Source organism: Neopelma chrysocephalum, unplaced genomic scaffold, assembly GCF_003984885.1.
Source record: "Neopelma chrysocephalum unplaced genomic scaffold, ASM398488v2 Primary Assembly neopelma1_24, whole genome shotgun sequence".
Taxonomy (NCBI): domain Eukaryota; kingdom Metazoa; phylum Chordata; class Aves; order Passeriformes; family Pipridae; genus Neopelma; species Neopelma chrysocephalum.
In genome coordinates this window covers 9,079,150-9,101,683 of record NW_020897693.1, presented here as the reverse complement: position 1 = coordinate 9,101,683, position 22,534 = coordinate 9,079,150, and the positions used below count along the sequence as shown (strand labels likewise).

At 40.9% G+C, this 22,534-nt stretch overlaps 1 protein-coding gene across 5 annotated transcripts in view; it reads right to left on the bottom strand.

Annotated features, from left to right (window-relative positions):
• Positions 1–22,534, bottom strand: part of MOB2 (MOB kinase activator 2) — a 112,537-nt gene that overhangs the window by 26,387 nt on the left and 63,616 nt on the right. Inside the window, exon 1 of one of the 5 annotated variants that reach the window (XM_027702570.1) lies at positions 5,291–5,455. The exons of the other annotated variants lie outside the window; for them this stretch is intronic. Within the exon in view, the coding sequence (XP_027558371.1) occupies positions 5,291–5,400 (110 nt within the window). The 5' untranslated portion in view covers positions 5,401–5,455. Of the gene's footprint in view, positions 1–5,290; positions 5,456–22,534 lie in introns of those variants that run through there. 5 annotated transcript variants of the gene reach the window in all.

Sequence of the window (22,534 nt, the reverse complement as noted above, 5' to 3'; positions counted from 1 at the left end):
CAGCAAGGGCCCCAGTTGGGCTTTGTCAGAGGTATCCAACAGCTCCCAGTGGGGCTGAACTTCAAGCAGAGCACTACAAATTTTGTAGCTACAACCAGAAGAGACTTTGCTACCTGCATATGCTGGAGAACACCTGCCTGCACAAGCAGGGAGAGCCACCTCTCCAGCAGGCACATCCCAACCCGATGAGTCCACCAGACTGGCAATGCCACCCAGGCCTGCCCTCCTGCCTCTGTCCTGAGGAAAGGACACATGTCAAAGAGCAATCTCAAATACAGATTGAAGACCTACCACAGAGTCCCTCCTGCACGGTCACACCTTGCCAAAGCACAAGATGTCACTGCCCCATAGTGTCATCAGTCCTTTCCGAACAGCTAAGTGTCCCAAAAGGCCATCACTGAACGAGGAATCAGCTCCTGTTACAGAAATACTCAGCAAGACACAGCACGACAACCAGTGATGTCAGTTGCCCTGAACCATAAACATTTTGAACTATTTCGGTACAACGGAAAGTTGTGGGAGGGAGAAAGAAAAAGAACAGGATAAAAATAGCCAACATGTCTCTGAAGAGCATTTTGCCTATAAGCCCCTTTCCCTGCACACTGTCCTCCCTCCCTTCTCTTCTGCCTGTCCCCAGCCTTCCCCATTAATCGGATTAGCTAAACAAGGTTCTTCTAATTACTTTCTAATACTGTGAACCGGACTAAGTTACTGAAAAATGTTTCTACCTAAATTAGAATAAAACAGGATCGATATTTTAAATATTTGCTTTGATCCTGTCGATACGTACAAGCATCACGGACAACAGTTTTCTTCAGCCATAAGAGTCAAGGCAGCAAAGAGGAGGCAGCTACATCAAACACCCTCTGCTCCTACCCACCTATGTCCTGGTTCATAAAAGCATTTAAGACAACTCTGCATGATAAAAAAAAAGCAGAATACAATATCAAAATTAACCTGTTTTCTTTCTGATCTTGCTATGAATTATTTGAGGAATAGAGAAGGAATTTAACTTTTCAAAAAATTTTAAGTGCTAGATATAAAAATACATAGCAACATCCAGAATGCCAACTGAAACTTGCTAATTTATCTGACTGAAGCAATCATTATCACACTATCACTGAAGACAAATTACTACACCCTGGAAAAGCACATCTAAAATTTCCACTTTATTAGTAATGCCAAATGGCACACCCACCCAAAAAGAGTGGGGTTGGGTTGGTTGTTTTGGTTGGTATCCAAATCAATCCCTGCACAGTGCTGTAAAAAGGGAGGCTCTTATGAGAAAGGGGAGGTTTAACTTATCTATTCCCACACTCATCCGGGACTGTGTGTACATATAAACCATACTGTAATTTATCAAAAGACATTACACAATGACATCACAACTCTGTAGCCTGCACCATTCCTCTTTCCTGCCACCGTATCACTGATTATTAGTCAACTATCCCAGAGGAACTCGGTTTCACTGAAGACTTAAAAGGAAATGCACTGAGTATGAAGCTGCATGAGGAACAGTCTCCGAAAATTGCCTGCACGGGACCCAAAGTGCCAGGGCATAGCAAAGGCGCTGAGCACCTGAACCAGGACTGAAGCACTGGCACAGGCAGTGAACACTGTGTCCTAAAATCATCATCAGCCAGCTCCAAAAAATGCTTATGGCTGGCTCTGTTATCCCCTGGAACCAAGAGGGGACAGTTCTCAGAAACCCAAGTCTTCCTTGCACTTGTACTGCTTGAGGCCAGTAAAACACACATCTCTGCAAGGAAGCTAACGGGAATCTGTGGTGCCACAAAAAAAACTTGAACAATTAATGAAATAATGCTATAATAGAGAATAATATTCCAAGTTTTGACATGATACTCTTTTCCCTTTCTCCTTCTACCTCTCTCCAGAACCAGCAACTCAGAGAAATCAAAATAACAAAACGCAGAAAAACTGCACCCATTTTAGTTTTATTTCCTCTCTAACCATGGGCTACATAATTGCACAATTCATTACACGAGAGAGAAAAAATGACATTAACATATTTCAAAAACATAAGTGAAATGAAAGCCCTAATTAAACACTGTGCTAAAGAATACACACTTCTTCTCAGCTATGCTATGATTAATTTAAAGGGGAGATGACACTCTTCTAATGGTGTTATAATTTTTTTTAATCATTACAAGTGAGTAGCCTTGATCCTATCCCTGAAGTGTTAAACACAGTTTACTAACCAACATGATGAAAGATACAAGCATCTCCAGAGTTCTTCATAGCTGAATCACTAATAATTTAAAAGAGCAATAAACCTAACAGTAGCATTCATAAAACATTAATTAGAAAGACTGAGAACACATCTGTTGCTTTTGTTACATTTTTTCCCCCTTTCTAGTTCAGTTGTCTTTCCCTATGCTCTTTTAAACTCTTCTGAGGTTCTCAGGGCTGCTACTGCTTCTCGTGAAGTCTTTCTGGTTCCTCACACTTCCCTCCTTGTTTCTTCCACATACTGATTCCTCCTTTGGCAGCTGTTATTACTAGTGTGTGAAACACATACTATCTGGCAGCCAGGAGGCCTTGGACCTACTAACTAATGAAAACAACTTGCATGCTAAAAACTTCAAGTGAGTCGGTTGTAACTACACACAACTCACATAAATAATATACAATAAATCTGCTATGCAGGGAATCAAACTGATTAAGTACTGTACACAAACAACTGAGCTTTAAAATTCACAACCAGGAGAGAGACAGGAATGGAGGCAATCTGGAGTGAAGACAGGCACTATATCCCTTGTCCATTGTGAATTTCTACAATTCCTTGGCAGCCTATGGAGGGCTGGAAGGGAACTGTGATGATGACAGTTTCCAGTCAGGCCCGAGAAAAGAGCCTAAAATGCAGTGGGCCGTTCATAACACCAAGCTACGCACAAGCAAGATATTCTTTGATCTCATCACCAAGGCACTGGTGATGGCCTGATCAACAGAAGAAAAATTACTGCATGCCAAGTTTAGCGTGGATTCATCCTCTGTACAGACTGCAAAAAACTCAATCAGCAGAGTTTCAGGTGGCCAAGCTTAAAAGTGGTATTTGATAACCCTTTGTCCTACTCTTACTCTGAAAGAGATGGCAAACCATTAGAGTAATGTGGAATACAATCTCATTTAACTTCTTATGACTACAATGTAGTATTATCAAGGGTCACTGTATTGGGGTGGCATCGCAACTCTGCATTCAACCAAGGTCTCTGTTCTTATCTACCAACATTAAGGTGGACGAAGCTCAGCTGCAGATGCCTCTGTTCAGAGAAATCCCACCACAGCTGTCACCAACCAGACACCATTTTTGGCCTAAATGAGGTCCCATGTGGTTCCTTCTTTCATCATCACTGACTGGGCTTACACTTCCTGAAGTACTAATACCCAATTTCTGCAATAAGAAAACTTTGATTGGACTTGGGATTTACATGGGCTCCTAGCTAGAGAGATAGCACAGCTACCTGTGCTCTTACACTGCCTGAGCTCTTTGCAGACTCGGATGAGCTCATGTTTCATAGAACAAAGTAAGATGAAGTAACACACATAAGGTGAGATAAGGCATCTGAAGCAGATTCAAGAAGAGAAATAAGAGAAACAGTCTGGCATCTAGAGAAATTTTTTGTTACTTCACATTTCTCTCTAACTCCGAGCAAAAGGACATAACCCAGTATGAAAAGACACATAAAAAACCCCCACTGTACTACAAAATAGTAATCACCCCCATCTAGTAACAGCTCAGCAAAATAAAGTTATCCTATTAATTCCCCAGCCCAAAACATTTCATGTATGACAACAGCTTTTTCCTGCTTTCACAAAAGGTTTATAGTACATGTAGAAAATAAATATCAGGAGAAAAAGAAAAAGTAAATAAAATTAAGCACAATTTCTGCACACACTCCAGTAAGAGAATAAAGGATGAGGTTAAGTTACATTTTTTCAAACGTGTGCACTGCATAAACCAAAAATATATGTCTTACTGCTAAGTCACAGGAACTTACCTATTCTTTAAAATAAACTGCCATAGATGCTGAACAAAAGGTTTGGAGGTTTGGCAATTCTTCTCTACAGAGACACCCATCTATTTACATCTGGGAGCGCTGCCAATAGAACAGCTACCAAAAACTTCAAAAGGTTCACAGCATGAATAGCAAGCCGCTGGCCAAAGGATTTTATGATATGACCAGCTGTGTAACACCATACTGAATTTTAGACACAACACTCCCCAAAAATGCAAAGAAGGGACATTAAACTTGTTAAAAAGCTGAAAGAGAGACCTGAATTCCTTAAACTAATGTTTTCTACAGGAGAATATTTTTAACATGGACAAAAAAAAGTACTTCAATACAGGACTTCTTTAAGAGCAACTCTAAGCAGCTGTTCTCACCAAGTCTGCTTCAAGCCCATTGAACTCCTCTAGCTGAAGTCCCAGTCAGAGCTCAGCCGCTTTGTGAGCAGAACATTCTGCTTTAATAAATTGCTCCCCTAAAGTCGCTCGGGGAGAGACATGAGTCAAGGGAGGAAGAGAGGGATAATGTTTCTGTTGACAAACATTTAACAATTGGCAACAGACAGTAGGAAACGGGGACAACGCTGAAGGAACAAGGCTCCTTTTTGAAGCAGCACTGCCATTCCTCACAGATCCCAGAAAAATATCTGTACATACTTAGCCAAAATAAAAAGCTGCAGTTGTTAAAGAACAAGGCTGCTAATCCTAATATTTGTGGTGACGTTTTTCCCTGCCAACCAGAACGGGTCAGAACTCCTCCGAATCATATTACTGCACATCCTTTGCCAAAGAGTCTGGTTTTGGTCTCAGTAGTCATGCACGTCTCAGTGCTCACACAAGTCCTTTTGAGCTACATGAGCAATTTTTTCCCCTCATCTTACAACATTTCTGTAGAAAACTTGCCAAAGCATATGCAGCATCTTGGTCGGACTCCTTATTCAGGCAAGCCAGGACCTTCACTGCCTGCTTACGTCCTGGAAATTCATTTCTCATGAAAGCACAAACAAAACTTGACTGCAGTGCTAAGGGTGAACAAATGTTTCTCCCCAAGCACCTACTACCGTTCCAATTTCCACACTCCCGATCGCTACACAGGATCCAGAGGGAGCCGAAAGCAGCCTCTCTCCTCCACACACGAGCGGGACTGAGCAGCGCCGGGCGCCCGGGACGTAGTTTTCACTGGAGCTCCATCTCCCTGCTCTCTCGGGATGCCCCGTGGGCAGCCGCCCTGCCCTGCCCGCCCGCCGCCGCCGCCGTCCTTACCGCAGCACTTTGCCCACCGCCTGCAGGACCATCTTGCAGCTTAGTCCGGGTTTGGGACTCTGGGCGAGCACGGGCCGTTCACCGGGGAGGCTGCAGTGATCCCCGACCATGGTACGGCCGAGCGGAGCGGAGCGGGGGACACGGCTCGGCCCGAGCTCCCCGCCGCTGTCCCCGGGCAGCCGCCGCCCCCGCCCGGCCCCGCCGGGGAGCCGCCAATGGCGCTGGGGGCGGGCGGTGCCGCGGCTCCTCCGCCCCGCCCCGCCCCGGCCGGCGCTGCCCCGAACCGGCCCGGCCAGGGGCCCCCACGCTGCGCCGGGGCTGCGGGGCCCGGCCGCGTTACACAACCCCGCCTGGGGCTGGGATAGGGGGGAGGCAGCGCCCCGGGCCCGGAGAGCCCGGCTGAGCGGCACAAGCAGCAACACCACCACCAATCAATCCTCTGCCCCTTCTTTTGGCAGCCGGAGAGCGAACGAGGCAAAGTAGGACGGTGCCTGACTTAGCAGGACATGGGGCAGGTGCGCTGCTGTTCCTGTCTGCAGTACAGGCCCCGTCCGTAATGGGGCCAGGCTGGACTCCCAGGGAGAAAGGGGAATAATGATGCCTTTTGTGAGCAAGGCTTTGCGCTGCCCTCAGGACTCTGCGACATGCAAGGGCATGGGCTCACCCAAGAGCAGAGCTACAGATGGTCTGCCAGGAGCAGTTTTACACAGTGCAGGTCAGCCCAGAAATGACATCAAGACTTTTATCAGAGAGGCTTAGACAGAGGAAGGGTGAAGAAGAATAAAACCAGCAGAAAAAAGAATAAAAGCAGAGCTGCCTTGCCATTGTGACCAGAGTTACAAGTAGGCACTTGGGTAATGGTTCTCAGAGGACAAGGGATTAAGCAGCATCCACAAACACAAGGCCCGTTGTGATACACCAGCAGTTTTATCCAGAGAAATCACTTTGCCATGAATTTTCCTAACAGACCTTAGAAAAGCACTGTATGTCCAGCTCCTTAGCCACAGCACATAACCACCACTTCACACCCCTTTTGGACAGGCAGCTGTGCCCACAGCTTGCTGATGTAGCATTTAGAGCCAAATCACAACAAAAAATGTGACGGGTATGGCATAATGTGACCTAGAACACAAAGCCCTGAGGACATCGCTTATTCTGACAGGCTAAAACCCAACCCACGACATCTCAGAGAAAACAGGGGGTTTGCCATTTTACATGCACCTCCAATGCAGGCTGCAGTCAGAAGGGGCCCTGCCCCAGACAGGTATAGCCAAGCGCTCCAATTCATTTATTGAACAGGCATCTTCCCCTGTAAACAGAAGGCCAACAGGCTCGTTGAATTTAACTTAGCACAAACAATGATATTGCTGCCATCACCAACCCAGCATCACTTGGTCAAAGCAGTTGGGAATGTGGCTGCTGTTTGCACAAACCCAAGAAACCACAGCCACGTGATGCAACTTGGAGGAATAATGTGTCACTACTCAGTCCCTACTTGGGACAGTGGTGTTTGTCAGCTATGCACTTTTAGTTGCATGTCCAAGTTAGGCCTCCACACCCTTGTGAAGCAGGAGGTATTTTTATTCCCACTCTCCAAGCAATCCACTTAAGACAGAGTTGTAATGACTTCACTGATAGCACACAGGAAGCCTGCAGCTGAACACAGCTCAGCTTTCCGTGCTGCATCTCGGCACTTCATACAGAAGATTATCCAATCCGTGAAAAATCTGATGCTCACTCAACCTTTTCCCCCAGTAACAGTGACTTGTGACAGTAACCCTAAAAAGCAAGAATCCTGGCAAATGGAGGAGAGGCACCTGCCAAGAGGGCAGCTGCCCTTGCTTCATTCACCAGGGAAATCCACACAGAGGGAATGTTGTTTGTTGAAGAACCACCTTAAAAACAACAAGCCTGTGATATAAAGCAGCTTAAGTTTTAATAAAAGTCTGTCTATTCAAAGTAAATTAAAGGAAAATCCAGGGGTGAAACCAAAATAAATACAGCTCTGTGGTATTACAGTTGTACTAGGAAAGCTGGCCTCTCCATGAATCTGTTAAACAGTCACTCTTCAGAGTCAGAGGTTCTGTGATTTCATACAGGCTAGGAACTGATGCTCTGCTGTTAAAACTGATAGATCAACTGAAATACAATTTTCAAACCTGGTATCTTTTTACTTTGATGCAAATAAATGGCCTGTTTCTCTATTCTGCTAGCTTCCACATCAAACCAATGCTTTATCTTTCACTTTCCTCAACCACACATCTCTGTGGCACTATTTCCAGCCTCTCCTCCTTCTATTGGTTTTCCTCTACTCAAGTAGTATCCCCTTTTTGGGTCAACTGCATGCTACAGTTCACCTGTAGTACGGGATTTTATGCAAGTTGTGTGAAAACCCAGCATCTCAAAGTCAATTTTAAATGCTTCATAATAATAAAAATCAAACAGGTGATTATAGGAAGCACAACTTAAACACACACACTTTATTTATGTGGCATCAACACAAATAATTTAAAACACACGTGCAGTACAGATTCTCACACTTCAACATGATTTACAGGAAATCTGCAGACATAAATGGGTTTACTTGAGAGCTGCTTCATCCAGAAAGAGCAGTACTCCATCTACAACCAATGTGTTTATTTGAACACACCTGCTGGTCTGATCTCTACCTATGCATATTCTGAAGGATACATATCTGCACTTCCTTAAGGGTGTGTCTTACAGCCATGTGAAATCCTGCTTATTTACAACCACTGGAAGCTTTTTTTTCCACTTGCTTTCTCAACATCGCCTGATTTACCAACTGTTGGATCCAATCTTGGCCCAAGTTGCTTCAGCAGCGGCAAACTGCTTCTAGCATATACCTTACCCTCCAGACAGCCTTGAAGGATCAGAGCTGTGTATTGAAATCATCACTGAAACATTAACAGAAATATCTGTAAATGGACCAACCAACAGCTTTATGACGTGTACTGGACCCACAGACATGTTAGCAAAACAGTAACATCACCAGTGGCACAGAGGAAGGGCACAAGAGTGCACTGGGAAGAGCACCCACTTACACATGACTATATATGCTTACAGTACACTCAGGGAAAGCTTTCTACATTGATCCCAACTACCAAGCAAAGGAGTGATATTTATAAATTTTATGAATAATGCTTTGTATTTATAATGCTGTTATAAGCAGCAGTTAACAACTATATACTTATTTGCTCCTTTTACTGTTCCATAAAAAGTAAGTGTAAAGCAGCCACCACAGGGATATATACTAGTACCCAGAGGTTTGGCAAAGAAAGCAAGTTGTATTCAACCCAGACAAGCAAACAATGCCAGAGAAAAGAAAAAATCATAAGCATTATTTTGATTAAGGTACAATTCAGCATTTATATGTATAGACATGAAGTCTTGCATCACACTGTAAAGTTCTGTTTTAAATTAAGCTAAAGTTTATTGTGTGTCCCTGCCTGACATATAACATTTCAATTTTGCAAGCTCATTAGCTCTTTTGTTTGACTCTAGTGTCCTGCTACCACCTAGCCAAGTACCCTTTCCAGTTACCTCACAGTGTACCCCCAGGTCTCTGGAACCACTGAAAACCAGCAACAAGAACATTTTATCCTTTAGCTTGACTCTAAACTGTATTTATACTGAGATTACATTTGCTCTCCATTTTGTCATCCTCACACAGCAGCAGATGGCATGAGCAGATCTGCTTTATATCAACAGTAAAGGCATGGATTTTGGACAGAAGACAGGCTGAAGACAAGTTGTCTCAATCTCAAAAAGCAGTTTGGAGGTGGTCATAGTGAAGACGGAAATAGAAGATTTCAAAGGTATGCGTTCAGCTCCACTCTTGAGATTATACCAGGAGAAATAGGTCTTCCTGGACACAAACAGTGTTGTGACACAAGCCTTAGCAAAGTGGTCACACACACTGCAGAAAGTTTGTTTATAAAAGACTGAGTTTAAGAGCACACACTTGTAAGTGACAAGGTGCCACATTTGCTGCTTTATTGAAAACTCTGGTAACAGTGACAAGTCAGTGTCTACCCTGCAACCACCTTTGGCTTCATCAATAACTATGAGGTGTTTTTTCTACAACAGGCAGAGAGCAAAAAATGATAAACGATATTCTCACTTCATTCATAACATGAGAAACAAACAATCAATAGCAACAAGAACAGCAAATTAGCTCAAAATATCAGTAAAGCTCCACCAGGAACTCAAAAAGTTATATTTATATTAAGGCTTTTCAGAAAGGATGCACAAAATGAGAAGAATGAAGGTTTGTCAAATATTTCTTAAAAAAAAAACAAAGGAAGAGAAGAATGAATGCCACTGTATGTACCAACCAGAAATCGTGATCTCCAAGGCACTGTATTTCTGATGTGTGTAGGGGCATCTATTGTTCTGAAATCCCAAATGTCAAGTTAAGCCAGGTTCGCCAAGTGTGTATGGATCAAAGCTGAAGAACATGAATGTGTTGAAGGAAGCAGCAACAGCAGCAGCTCAACTCTACCAGCACTGAACTAGTAGGACCTGAGCTCTATTAATAAAGCAAGGGATGGTCACCCTCAGTCTCTACAGGGAAAAGTGATTTGAAATAGAGAACAGAGTTCATTTCTATCACCTGCATTTCAGTCAGTCCTCCTGAGTCAGCCCACTTCAAATGACAAAAGCTCTCTGCAAAACATACACTGGAAGGACACTTGCTTCCTGAGCAGCTGTTCCAGGTGAGTTTGTGGCAAGTAAAATTCTGAGTCAAAGAATCACCATGGAGTTGGAGAGAAGCATCAGATTCAGACCTTAGTTTGGAGGACTTCTGAAAACTTATCACTGTTATAAAAACAATTTCTATAATTAAAAGTTATTATTCAGAATCCTAGGCAAGTTCCAAGACTACTGCATTCTGCTTAAAGCCTCCCCTGTTTTCCACCAAAAAAGTTATTTGCTTTCTGTTCTAAAGTGTTGTATACCATTATATAGCACCTTCTTTCAGTGAGGATGAAGCAGTTCTACATGATACCTTTCTTACATAGTTCATTCCACAACAGTAAAACACTACAATGGCACAGTCTCAGGAGGCAGAAGGTTTTCCTCTTTCTAGTTTGCAAAACAATATGCTTGGCACTACTATGCAATGGAACAATAACTTTGAAAATATTTGAAAATTAACAACTCAAATCTAACATCCTCATAAAAGTGTCTTCCATAAAGACAAAGTTTGCTGAGCAAAAGCCTGGTAATAGGTAACATTGGAGCTCAAGTGACATGCAATATCCATTTCAAAGAAGATAAAATTTTTTCTTCCAGTGGGGAAAAGGGGGAGAAGAAAACAGTAGCAAGTGAAGGTTTGCCAGTGAAGCTAAGCATTTATCATTCTGAGTGCCCAAAAAGATGTCTTTCAACACCTGTATTTCACCAAGTAAGTCAAAGGAAGATTTCTTATTAAGCAGAGTACCTGCTGATAGGCTGCACGGGGTGCATACAGCACACAGTAAAGTCTGAGATGCTGAATTTATACCATTGCAGCTGCTGTTAGTTCCTTCCCAGAGATAACACAAGTGACAATTCCATCTCACATTTTACCATTCCTTTTTTTTTCTTGCCCTAATTTTCAAGTTTAACTAGGCTACACTCCAGGGAAGCATTAGTGCACTATGTATTTGATACAGAAAAGCTAAAATGAAAGGCTCCTCTTATTTTCCTTCCCTCTCCCAAATACACTGGACCTCAAGCTTCATATAAAGAGGTAAAACTTGGCTAAGAAGTTCTCCCCAGGGATTGTTTAACATATTCAGAGCTACTTGCTACATATATACAGAACTCTCCCTGTAAGTTTTACAACATGACTACTGTTTTCACAGTCTTAGTTAAATATGGCATGGAAAATAAAACCCTGATTGCAAATTGGAACAAAACCCTAGGCTAAGGAGTCAAAGGTGTAATCAGCACAGGAAAGGAGGGTATCTGTGTCAGCACTGTCATTGGTCAGGACTATCTACGCTTGGGTGGGAAAGGATAGAAGAAAAAAGGGGAGATGCTGGGAGTGAACTTGCAGAGTTTTCCCAGACAGATGGAGAAACACTAAGGAAATACAAGTTTCCCTCCTTTTTGGTGCTAAGAATGGCTTCATTTCAGTATAGCAAATGATTTTATCTGGTAATGTCACATTTAGATGACAGCACCAGGGAGAAACAATTCATGAAATAAGCATGAAATTTATTCTATGAGATTTTTCTCCAGGCATGCATTACAAAATATAACACACAGAGCTTACATTATGTAATGAGAAACTATTCATTGTAATTCCTGGCACTTACAGAGTAACTCCTTAGCTACTGCTTCTGAGGAGCAGGACCACAAAATCCAGAAGTCACAAAATTAACTTGATTCACACCCAGACGAGCACACATTTGCATTCCACGTACAACTCAGCACACAGATGCTGCATCCAAGCTAATTTGATTTCTTAATACCACCCAGGCCCAGTACAGATCAGAGCAACAGGAGGCCAACACAGATTTCGCCATGTAAACAATGCCATGAAGTACCCAACTTATAACCTGAAATAGTTCAAATTTATTACACAGATGAAAAACTTTCCAGCAAATGAGTAAGTATAAGTAGTGTTTGCATTGGGGCAGCTCAGCCCAGAGGAGGGGCACTTCCCAGCTCTGCAGTAAAACCTGTTTGGCCAGTGTGCGTGCGAAGGCGTGTGCTGGACATGGACACTGGGCTTCAGACAGACACTACCAAGGTGACTAACACCAGGGCTCACCTCTGCTGAAGTTACACTGCTGGATTTCAAAATAGTCGTGGAAGTAAAAGCATGAAGGTCTTGCCTTTGAGGAACCTCAAACCTGACGTACTGCTGATTAAGGATTTCAAGCCTTTTGAAAAAAATTAACACTTCTTATTCAGGATATTAAATGAGAGATTTGCAAAACTACTGAAAAAAAATTTCTTTTGGAAGTTTTATAGGACAATTCTTGACACTTGGATATATCCAAAATCTTACACACAAGAACCCACAATACTCACAGCTGTGTCTTTGCTGTGTCTGCCAGTCTTGACTGAGTGAGAGCCCTGCTCAATGTGAGATATACCCACTTATGTAGGCACGGCCACACAGGACTGCATAGCATGAGTAACCTACTTGTCATTTTCCCAAAACTTCTTACAAAAATACAGCCACTTTTCATGCTCTGATTTTCTGATGAAGTAAATGGATTCAGTGCATTCACTTACCCTTTTGATTTGAATACTTGGACGGCATAAAAAACTTCCAGCATCTTACATAACCCACCATGATCATATGATGTTGAGATCAACCCTCTCCTACAAATTCGGGACACATTTGGACAAAGAATGGCAGGATAATACAATTTAAGGTTAAGACTACCATATGCTTCTTTTCAGGGCTCTGCAGTAATATATTCTGGAAGCGCACTGGCCTAGTTTAATAAGGAACTGATGGATTAAAAAAAGCTTGTGTACACAGGATTGTTGGGTTTGTATCACATTCATTGTTTCTAAATAACACTTTTTCAAAAGCAAGTTAAGTCACTGAGGGAAATGATGGTAGTAGTAAAAAAACAACAAAAAAACACCCAAAAAAGAAAAATTTATGGAAAACATCACTTCTTTATACAAACCACACGTACTTGAATTATCTCAAACCATGAGAATTTTCCTTTTTAGGCTCACAGTATTTGAAGGCAGTTTTTTTAAAAAGTCCCTCCTGGAAGGTCTTGACACAGGTCATGAGAAGGTCTACTTATAACAGAATTGCCTTCCAAATTATGGCTAGATTATCACTTTATAGCACACAAGTATTTTTATTACTGTGACATGCTTGCACTCTGTAAACTCTGATTAAGAGGCAGTCACAGATTACATCTTGAGGAAGAAACACCATAAAATATAGGAAATTAACCCAAATCTCATCTGATCAAGGGAAAAGTTAGAATGTACAATGGAAAAGCCCTGAGTTTAAGCCAATCATGGAGAAAGACATGGGTTTAAAAAAAAATAACACGGTGAAAGCACACATCTGTCACTGAGCTACACTGCTGTATATGAGGCTTTTCTGATGCTGTCTTGCTTAAAACCTCCATTTTGCCTAGAATTTGTTCTATGGCTACATTTACACCTTTTCTCCCAGAGTCCATTACAACTCCTGAATGTATGTTTATTTACTAGGAAACGAAAGCACTGGCTGACAGAAGAGCTTTGCTGTTCTAGTTAGACAAGATTGTCATTTGTCATGTTTTAGTAATGCAGTTAGAAAATTAGCCTTGCCTGCTCTCTGGCACAAAAAAGTCACAGTTAAGGTCCTGGACAGAAACTGAGGAAAGGTCACTACAGTGTCTACAAAATGTCTATGAAGACTGTTCTGCATGAACTTTGCTAAATAAGTCTCTACCCCAATTCCACAGCCAAAACCAAAGAAATTACTATAATCTACATTTTGCATGCCTTGTTTAGCATACTTTTCCTGAACTACTTGGTTTCAGGACTTTGTCCATATCAATACGTACTGAGACTAGGAACAATGGGTGATGATGCCAAACTATCATAATTCCTACTTAGCTACTGAGAAATATCATTACCACAAACATGGCAAAGAAATCTTTTTCAAATGCTTGATGAAAATTGCTTCATGGCTGGGAAGAGGCACTGAAGCTGCAGTGTTACTGCAAGGATGCACAGGCAGGCAAGGGCCAGAGGACAGAAAATGTTACGTGGTAACAGAAGAGAAGGACAACTCCAGACTTCTCAGGAGTCCCACTCTGCCACTACTTCCTCTAAGATGCAAATGAAATTGAGCCCCTCTCTACAGCACGATTATATATATATATACACATATATACACACAGACACAATCAAAATTTATATCAAATTTTCGTCTAAATTCAATGATAACACAGTACCTGAATTATTTTCACATTTTTCTATGCTTCTCACTGGAGAGGTTAAAGTGAATACTAGAATATGTATTCACCCTGCATCTTGAGCCACTTCTACACTTTGAAGGTACATTATGTGCATCAAGGAAATGTGCTCCAATACACAGTACGTGAACCTTTCCTTTTCAATGTTCTGCTCTAAAAATTGTTTGAAACTGGGGAAAATACATTGCGTTCCACTATGCAAATAGCAACTCCCCTGTTTAATTATAGTGCATTTTGCTGAGAATTGCATCATGACTAGGATACTACCGAGAGGACAAACATTTAACCACTATTCTTAGTTTGTTAGAAATTTTTTCCCATATTACATAAACACGTCCACACCCACGCTTGGGCTGCACCATCAATCTTTTAATTGTTTTTACTTTAGTAAAGGAACAGTTATTTTTCATTTCAGTAGCTTTATTTTTATTAGCATTATGAAACAGGTAGTGAAGAAAGCTGAAGGAGAAAATTTAGTATTTTTCTGCCCTTGTTTTCACCACTGTTGCCTCAACTTTCTGTACTGGCATGCTGATTAAAAAAAATATCCTTAAAACATTGGTAAAGAAAATATCCTTAAACTTCAGTAAAAGAATTCACTTCTAAATGTGCATTGAACAGAAAAGGGTGTCAAGGACTTTCTCCTGTTTCTATAAAATGAATAGGTGCACATCTCACAAAAGGAGAAATAGGATGTATTTCTAGTTCACACATATTAACCAGAAGCACCAGAAACAAAACCTAGTAGATAATTGAAAATACCATCAAAACTTTACAAACTCTTCCATATGTTGGCCAGAAGTATAAACCATGCAAAATTCCTCTGAAAGATGCAGCCTTATATAATTTTAATCCTAGACATATCTTTGTCAAGAGTCAGCCAACTCAGGGTAACCACATCTTAGCAAGTCACATTAAAACAAGACACCTAAAAGCTAAGAATTTAACACTCAAAAAGCTAACCTTGGTATATTTATTTGCACTCCATATTCAAGTATCTGATTTTACCTCAGAATTCAGGGTTTTTTTTCTTGGGCTGGAGGGTAGTAAAATACAGAATACAGATTCTGCTCCCAGTTGCTCTCCTACATGCTCAGTACTAAAGCAAAAAAAAAAAAAATGTACAAATGCCATTAAGGATCAAGTTCCAGTCTTCCCAATCCAAACAGGTTTTTGTATATAAAAGTGATCAGTCAGAAGAATTTATGTAACTGTGTGAACATTAAAAGGTTGGATCTTAATCTCCTTGAGAATCATCATCAATATGACAAAGCTTTCTTAGGGGACCAGGAAGGAAAGAAGATGAGGGCATGGTATTTTAACTCTACAGAGTAGAAGAAAACCTTAATTTTCTTCCCAATACATGCTCCACATTTATACAATGAACAAATGGCCAAGTAAATGCAAATTCTAAAAATAATTCTTTTATCATAAAACAATACACTTGTTGCTTTTAATGATACAACATTCAAAACTCACTGCTGTGTCTGTTTCTGAAAGCAATAAAATATTTTATTCTGCAAATTAGGCTTTGCTTTGTTTGCATATGCAAGTGTTCATGCATATTTGGAACCTAATCACAGCGATAGTACTTTTACACCTGCTGACTACCAATTCTTGCATGAAGTACCTTTTTGCTTGTTTTTTCGCTATGACTAAATTTATAAAGAAACTAGTAAAAATCCACCCAACTGAAGTCAATATCCATATCCATCACAATTTGGGTGCATATCAAAATGTACAACAGACAAAAATAATACCACTGAGGACTGACACCCTGCTAATCAGTCTGCTGAGCAGTGACAGACACTGCCCTGTAACCCCAGGCCTCTCACCAGCCCCAAGCACTGCAGCCCATAAGATCCTTCTGGTGTCCCTAAAGGAGGAGGGAGGGCAGGGGCACTAAACAAAGATGTTTGCTTCCTACACCAAAAGAAAAGAGACAAGAAACTATGCTTCAGTGTCCAAGGATTAAGAAAGTCCTTCAAGAAACAAGCCTCATCAGATAAAACTTTACCTTCTAAACAGCCAGTTGGAGAAGGAATCACTTAGCATGCAACTAGATGTTAGCAACAGGTTATGTACAGTTCCTCTTATCTTTCACCTCATATGACTATTGCTTTGTCTTCACCAATAGTGGTTTGTTGAGGGACAGTAATTTTAAAGACAAGACAAAATATGCAAGACTTAACACAGTATAAAATTCACAAGATCTGCCAGGTAGGTACAGTCAATATTGCACACCCCCTCTTGGGGTTGAGTTCATCTGTTTTAACCTTGTAAATAAAACAAACTGTTGTGTCCCCACTATGGTTTTTATAGCTTACATATCCTAATTATTTCACAATAAAAACATGTGCTTTTTTGAGCCAAGGTATTTTGCCTACACAAGTATAGCATGCAGCAAAGAGCGGCTGCCACTGCAGACACAGCACTTCCGAGGAAACCTGTGCTTTGCACAAACATTTTAGAAGTCACCCCTCACCCATGCCTCTGAGCTGTCCAAGCAAAACAAGCTATACTGGTAAAATAAACACATTTTGCCAATAATTACACTTGACTTTCTTCCAGTGCAGGTGTACTCTCAAAAAATCTTCTTCATACCCCAACCAACAATGCCAGAAGACATTTGGAGCAGAGACAAGATGTACACGGGTAACACCCAACTTTTCCACCCAATGATTCATACGTTTCCTCCAGTGGCATGCCAGGCTCGTACACCACAGAACCTACCCAACGCTTCCCTGAAAAGCCTGATTTACTGGGATTGCAAAAATCAAAGGCACTGCACGTGCAGGGAATGATGCAGCCACCTACCTCCTGCTCAGGAGCCCACAGAAGAAAGCAGCCAAAGTAGGGTGGCTGCCCTTGTCCAGAGCTCCTTTCCAGGGGCCCTTGGGGAAGCAGGGGCAAGGGCAATTAGGTGCAGGCCACAGAATGAGCTACCAGACCCGGATGCTTAGAAACACTATATGCCAGTACACCACAGCAACCAGAGCGGTAGGCTCTGGGGTCAGAACCAGCCTTCAGCTCTTGTCTGCCTTTCATCCAGTTACTGCTGTAGCGAACCCAAAGCTTAATCAGCCTAAAGCACACTTTCCAGAAAGGCATCTGGTTTCAACTTGTGTATCTGACAAGGAAGAAAAATTACAGAGCAAAATAACTGATTTGTTTCAATGGCAGATCACATCCATTGTTAAAGTGCACATCCTTTGAATATTTCAAATCTCCTAATTTTAACATCCATTTATGTTTCTGATTATGATTGTCATCCTTTCTTTGTTAGATGACAGCTTCCTTCTTCCCCCTTTCTTTAAACTTCATTAGTTAGATATTATATTCATCTCTTGACCTCATGAATAACTAAAAAAAAAAATCTCTTTATACCTAATTACTAGAAATTTTTTCCTGTCTTTAAATACTGCAGGTCTTTTCTATCTTCCTAATTTAGAAGATATCCAAGTGCATGCTCAAGACAGTGCAAGCACGACTGCTCAAAAGATCTGGAGCTGTCCTAAAATCTTTATAGGGATGAACAAGCATACAGAACTCCATCTGGATCTCAATTTCCCAACAAATTAAAAGACCCGTTGCAAGGTTAGAACATTCAAGTTTCTAACATCTAGAAATTCAGATAATATTTGCATCCCAAGGCAACAGAAGGAATGCTAGTTCTCACTATTTCAGCAAGGAAAGAAAAATCTATTAAATCATTAATTCACTTACATTATCCAGACAGAAGAGATATAAATATAATATAACCCTTGTGTTATAAATATTTAATCAGCTTAGTAACAACTAGGATCATTTCATCCCACATAGATTGTGCTACCTTTGATTAAAAACCTCAAGGAGAAAAAAAAGAAGAAGTTTGTTTTTCTTGTAATCCACTTTTTTTCACTTTCTCACCCACAGCCATGGGGAGGGAAGCCACAGCACAGTCATTCAAAATTAGGTTGTAAGAAACAAATGGAGACCACATGGCAAAAACGTTATGTCCTCTTCCACATAAAATTAGCTCCTTATCATTGTGTTGCTTCCACTGTAATCCTTGAATACCCTTGAGCAAAGAGCAGTTATTGATTCGAGCCAAATAATCTGACCCAAGGGACCATGTGGAAAGGAACGGGGAACATGATACAGCCTAAAACTTGAATGAGTACGTCTTATCATCTGCTAATATGACTATTAGTGTGGAAAGCCACTCAGTTCCATTTTGCTGCCCACTGTCTCCAATGCCTTCCTTATTCTCCTCTCTTATACTCAGAAAGGGCAAATGCCTTCTTCCATCCTCTACAAGGAACATACTAAGAGAGCAGCAATGAAAGACCCCAAAGTAAGTTGTGCCCTCCGATTCCTTCAATACTGTCCTTCATCTCACTTTAACAATGCTACTTTTAACATACAGAACTCAGAACTGAGCTTGCTGAAAAACATGACCCACCCTCACCCTTCTCCATAAACGCACTCCATATACTCAAGGATCATTGGGTTGCTTGATGGATGAGAATCCCAAGGCTTAACAGATTGCCATTATGCAAGTCAGAACTTGCAGACATTTCCCAACTTCAGCATGTTACATTTCTACTAAAAGTGAAAGCTGAAGTTTACCTTCTTTGGGGCTTCATTTACTGCCTCATTTCTAATTCCAGATAATCAGCTTCCAACAAAACTTGAAAGCCCATGCACTCTTACCATGCAACAAAGGAAGCCAGATTGTCCTCCTGTACTATAGACATCTGCTTTTGTACCACAACTTCTATTAGCAGATTGTTGCTTAAGAAAAACAGACTGGCAATGAGAAACAGCTAAGGAGCTTGGCATTTGTTCTACTTGTGTAACCCCTCACAAACAGCCTTCCATTTCCATGAAGGCAACAAACATCTGCTCTGTGCACGTACAAATATTAAATAAACCAAAAGCTGCAATGCTGTTCAAAAATAGGCTGAATGGATAGAAAGAAACAAAGCCACATTGATATTTTCATAGTCTAAAACTTCTGAGTGAAATTCTTTAATTTCTAAAAACCCATTTCGAGTAAACTAATATTTAAATAGTTCTTAAGCAGTCAACAAATAAAGGTCTCTTAACAATGTTCTTCAGTAGTCTACCAACACAAAATACCACTAGGATCTTTTGAAGCCCTTTGAGGGCATCTTTTGGTGACACAGCTAAGCCACTCTATCAGCTAGCTTCTTCAGAGAGGATTATTCCCTTTCAATGCTCCCCGACCAAGCCAACTGGAAATGGTGCATTTGCCTTTTCTGCCAGTTTAACCCTGTGATGCAGCTCACCATGAGGCAATTTCAAAGTCACTGGATATGCAAGAGAAACGGCAGAACCCAGCTAGGGAAAGGAAATCCCTTTCAAGGGAGGTTTGCCACTGCAGTGACTTGGCTGCACTGTTGAACAGCAGCACATTTACACTGAGAGCTTCACACATGCACGTGCAAAGAACAGCACCCAACATGGGAAATTATGTTTGTTCCCATAAATGAGAGTGATAAGACTATAAACAGAGCAAAATAACACATAGCTACTTGTTCCATTGTCCCATGCTGCCAGGACGTGGTGTCAAGTACTGTTGTAAAAGGAAGTCAGACATGCTCCAGAACACAGGAAAACACTCGGAGGAACGGGAGACTCAGACTTAAAACTGGAGAGGTACAATCCAAGCGGAGCTGTTCAGTGCACATTCACGTGTCAGACAACTGTCTGAGAAAACAGCTCACCATGGTTGAAGACTATCAAAAGACAATCTGCTCACAGATATGCAGTTTTCTTGCCACCCTTTGAAGGATGACTCTAGATAGTAACAATAAAGAAAATCAAGCCTGAGCATCATGTCTGAATCTTGAAGCATATGAAGCTTGAAGTATGTATTTGGGACAAATAGGGAATTACATTCCTAAGTAGGAGATGAAGTATGGTCTTAAACACTTTGTCTATAAATATTTTTTAAATCCCCAGAGACTTGTCTATTTTGAAATTGCATTGCCATATTCCAATATTTACTTACGGGGGAGAAGACAAATTACAACTATTTTTCAAGAACATGACAATGAAAATATTTAACCTGTATTGCAAAATAGTTTGTAACACAGAAACTGCCTCATCATTACCACAGTTACTTATGCTATAGAGCAGATTTACTATTTATATTTATCATATTTACTATCAGACTTACTATTGACAAACTATTCTGTGCATACAGAAGTGGAAATTCACACTTTTTATTTCTTATTGAGAGTGCCATGGTAGCCAAGTTGGAAACTTATTAAGCTATCTAGATTTTCAATACACGTGAAAATATCAAAAGCTCAATTTATTTATTTAGTCCACTAAATTTCTCCAAAACAGTAAGAGACACTGTCCCTCCCACCATATGTTCTTCAGAATTCCTGTAGTTGGAGTATGCGCTGATGGACAGAGCAAAAGCAGCAAACTTACACACGATGTTAACTCCTTTTCAGAGTATAACAGAGAAAAGGGAACTGATAATTCTAAACTGTGTTCTGAAAACCCCAAAACCTTACTTTTAGTTCTGAACCGTTTTTAGGAGAGCTGTTAGTTATTCACAGGACTTCTCTATTACACTACTACTTTGCCCTGTAATTCCACTATTGATCACATACTATGTTATTGACTACAAAGTTGTCCAACAAAGAGCAAAAGTACAGGGTTTTTTCCTTAAAAGGAGAGCACAAAAAGGAGACATGAACTCTGACGTGGTCGAAGTCACCTCTATGGAAATAAAATTTATTTTTGTAATCTGTAGCAGTGGAGTTGACTTTAAAGCAATGCGGTCCCAATTCGTACTATTTTAAATCAGGATGTTTGAATATGAATAATGTTCAAAATTTAAGACAGGAAAAGGCCAAAGGGGCTACTGTTCATATAATATGGAATGGAATTGGAACAGCTGTAAAAATCTAAACTAATAGACTGTGTATTGGAGCAACATGGCTGCCACACTTACACAGACATCCCTCCAAGTCAAAAGAAAAATCACTTGTTGCTACCCTGTACACTTTTACTGGTGTTACAGATTTATTAGCATTGCACTCAGAAAGGGCTACAATTACTTTCTAAGTGGCTTAAGCCACATGTTCCCTCCCTGCCACTGTATCCTCTGTTTTGTGCAAAACTCACTCTTCAAAGCTTAGTAGTCTGCAACAAAAACTAATCCATAAAACCAAAAAAACCCCAGGATTTGGGAAGAAATCCTGCAAGGAAAGGGAGAAGATAATGGCCAGTTTTCTCTCTCTCTGACACAGCTCTGCAGGTAAATCCCAATGGGCCCGGCTGTGCAACACGAGGCCGTTTCACCAGGGCTGAGCTAAGGACCTCGCTGGAGGCTGGAGCTCTCCACAGGCTCTCGCTCCGGCTGGCAGCTGGTGCGGGCACACAGTCACTGCCTGGCTTTTGTTTTTCAGAACAAGGAGAAAACACATTTTTCCCCTCCCTTGTCTGGGAAACAGGAAACAGATTCTTATAAAGACTCTCCCACATACAGACTGGGCAGGAAAAAGGTGGAGTTTGGCAACATTAAGATTTGTTCTTCAAATGCAGACCAGTAATTATTCTAAGGTAAGCGACAGGATGGCTGGGCTTACTAATGTTTACTCATCCTGATGCTGCTGTTTTCAAATGTATTTATATTTCACGCAGACTTACTCATAAATGTAAAAATCAGTTATTTTTACCTGAGTTTTCAGGTGGTTAGACCCTTGCACAGACTTTATTTACCTTTACATAAATGTAACTAGTGCAAATAAATACGTCTTTTTCAATATCTGTACAAGTCAATCTATTCTTAAGCGCCTTATAAAGTGACTAGACATTTTTATCCATGTTTTATAAATGAGACTATACTGTTTCAAGTGCAGAATATAGCTCCCCAGAGCACAGGAAAAGTTCTACACCTCCACTTCAGAAACCAAAAGCTAGTAGCATTATTGTCTTTACCTCAGGGGGAAAAATAATTCATTAGGAGAGAAATGTATGTGGGCTTTCTAGGAAGGTCAGTCACTTGATAACTAACTTGTATGTGTGAAAGGACAGATACTGTTGATTGTACATATTCCAGGAGCACGTACTAAAAACTAGTAACAAGAAGAGAATTAGCATGAACAGCAGGAAGGCTCTTCACTGAAAAGAATCCTGAGATGCTGGTTTGACACTACTTGTTATGAGCTACCCCAAAAAAAATCCTAAAATAGCTTGATTGCATCACACACAAAGTTTGATATGTTATCCACCTTCACAGAAAGCACCTAACATC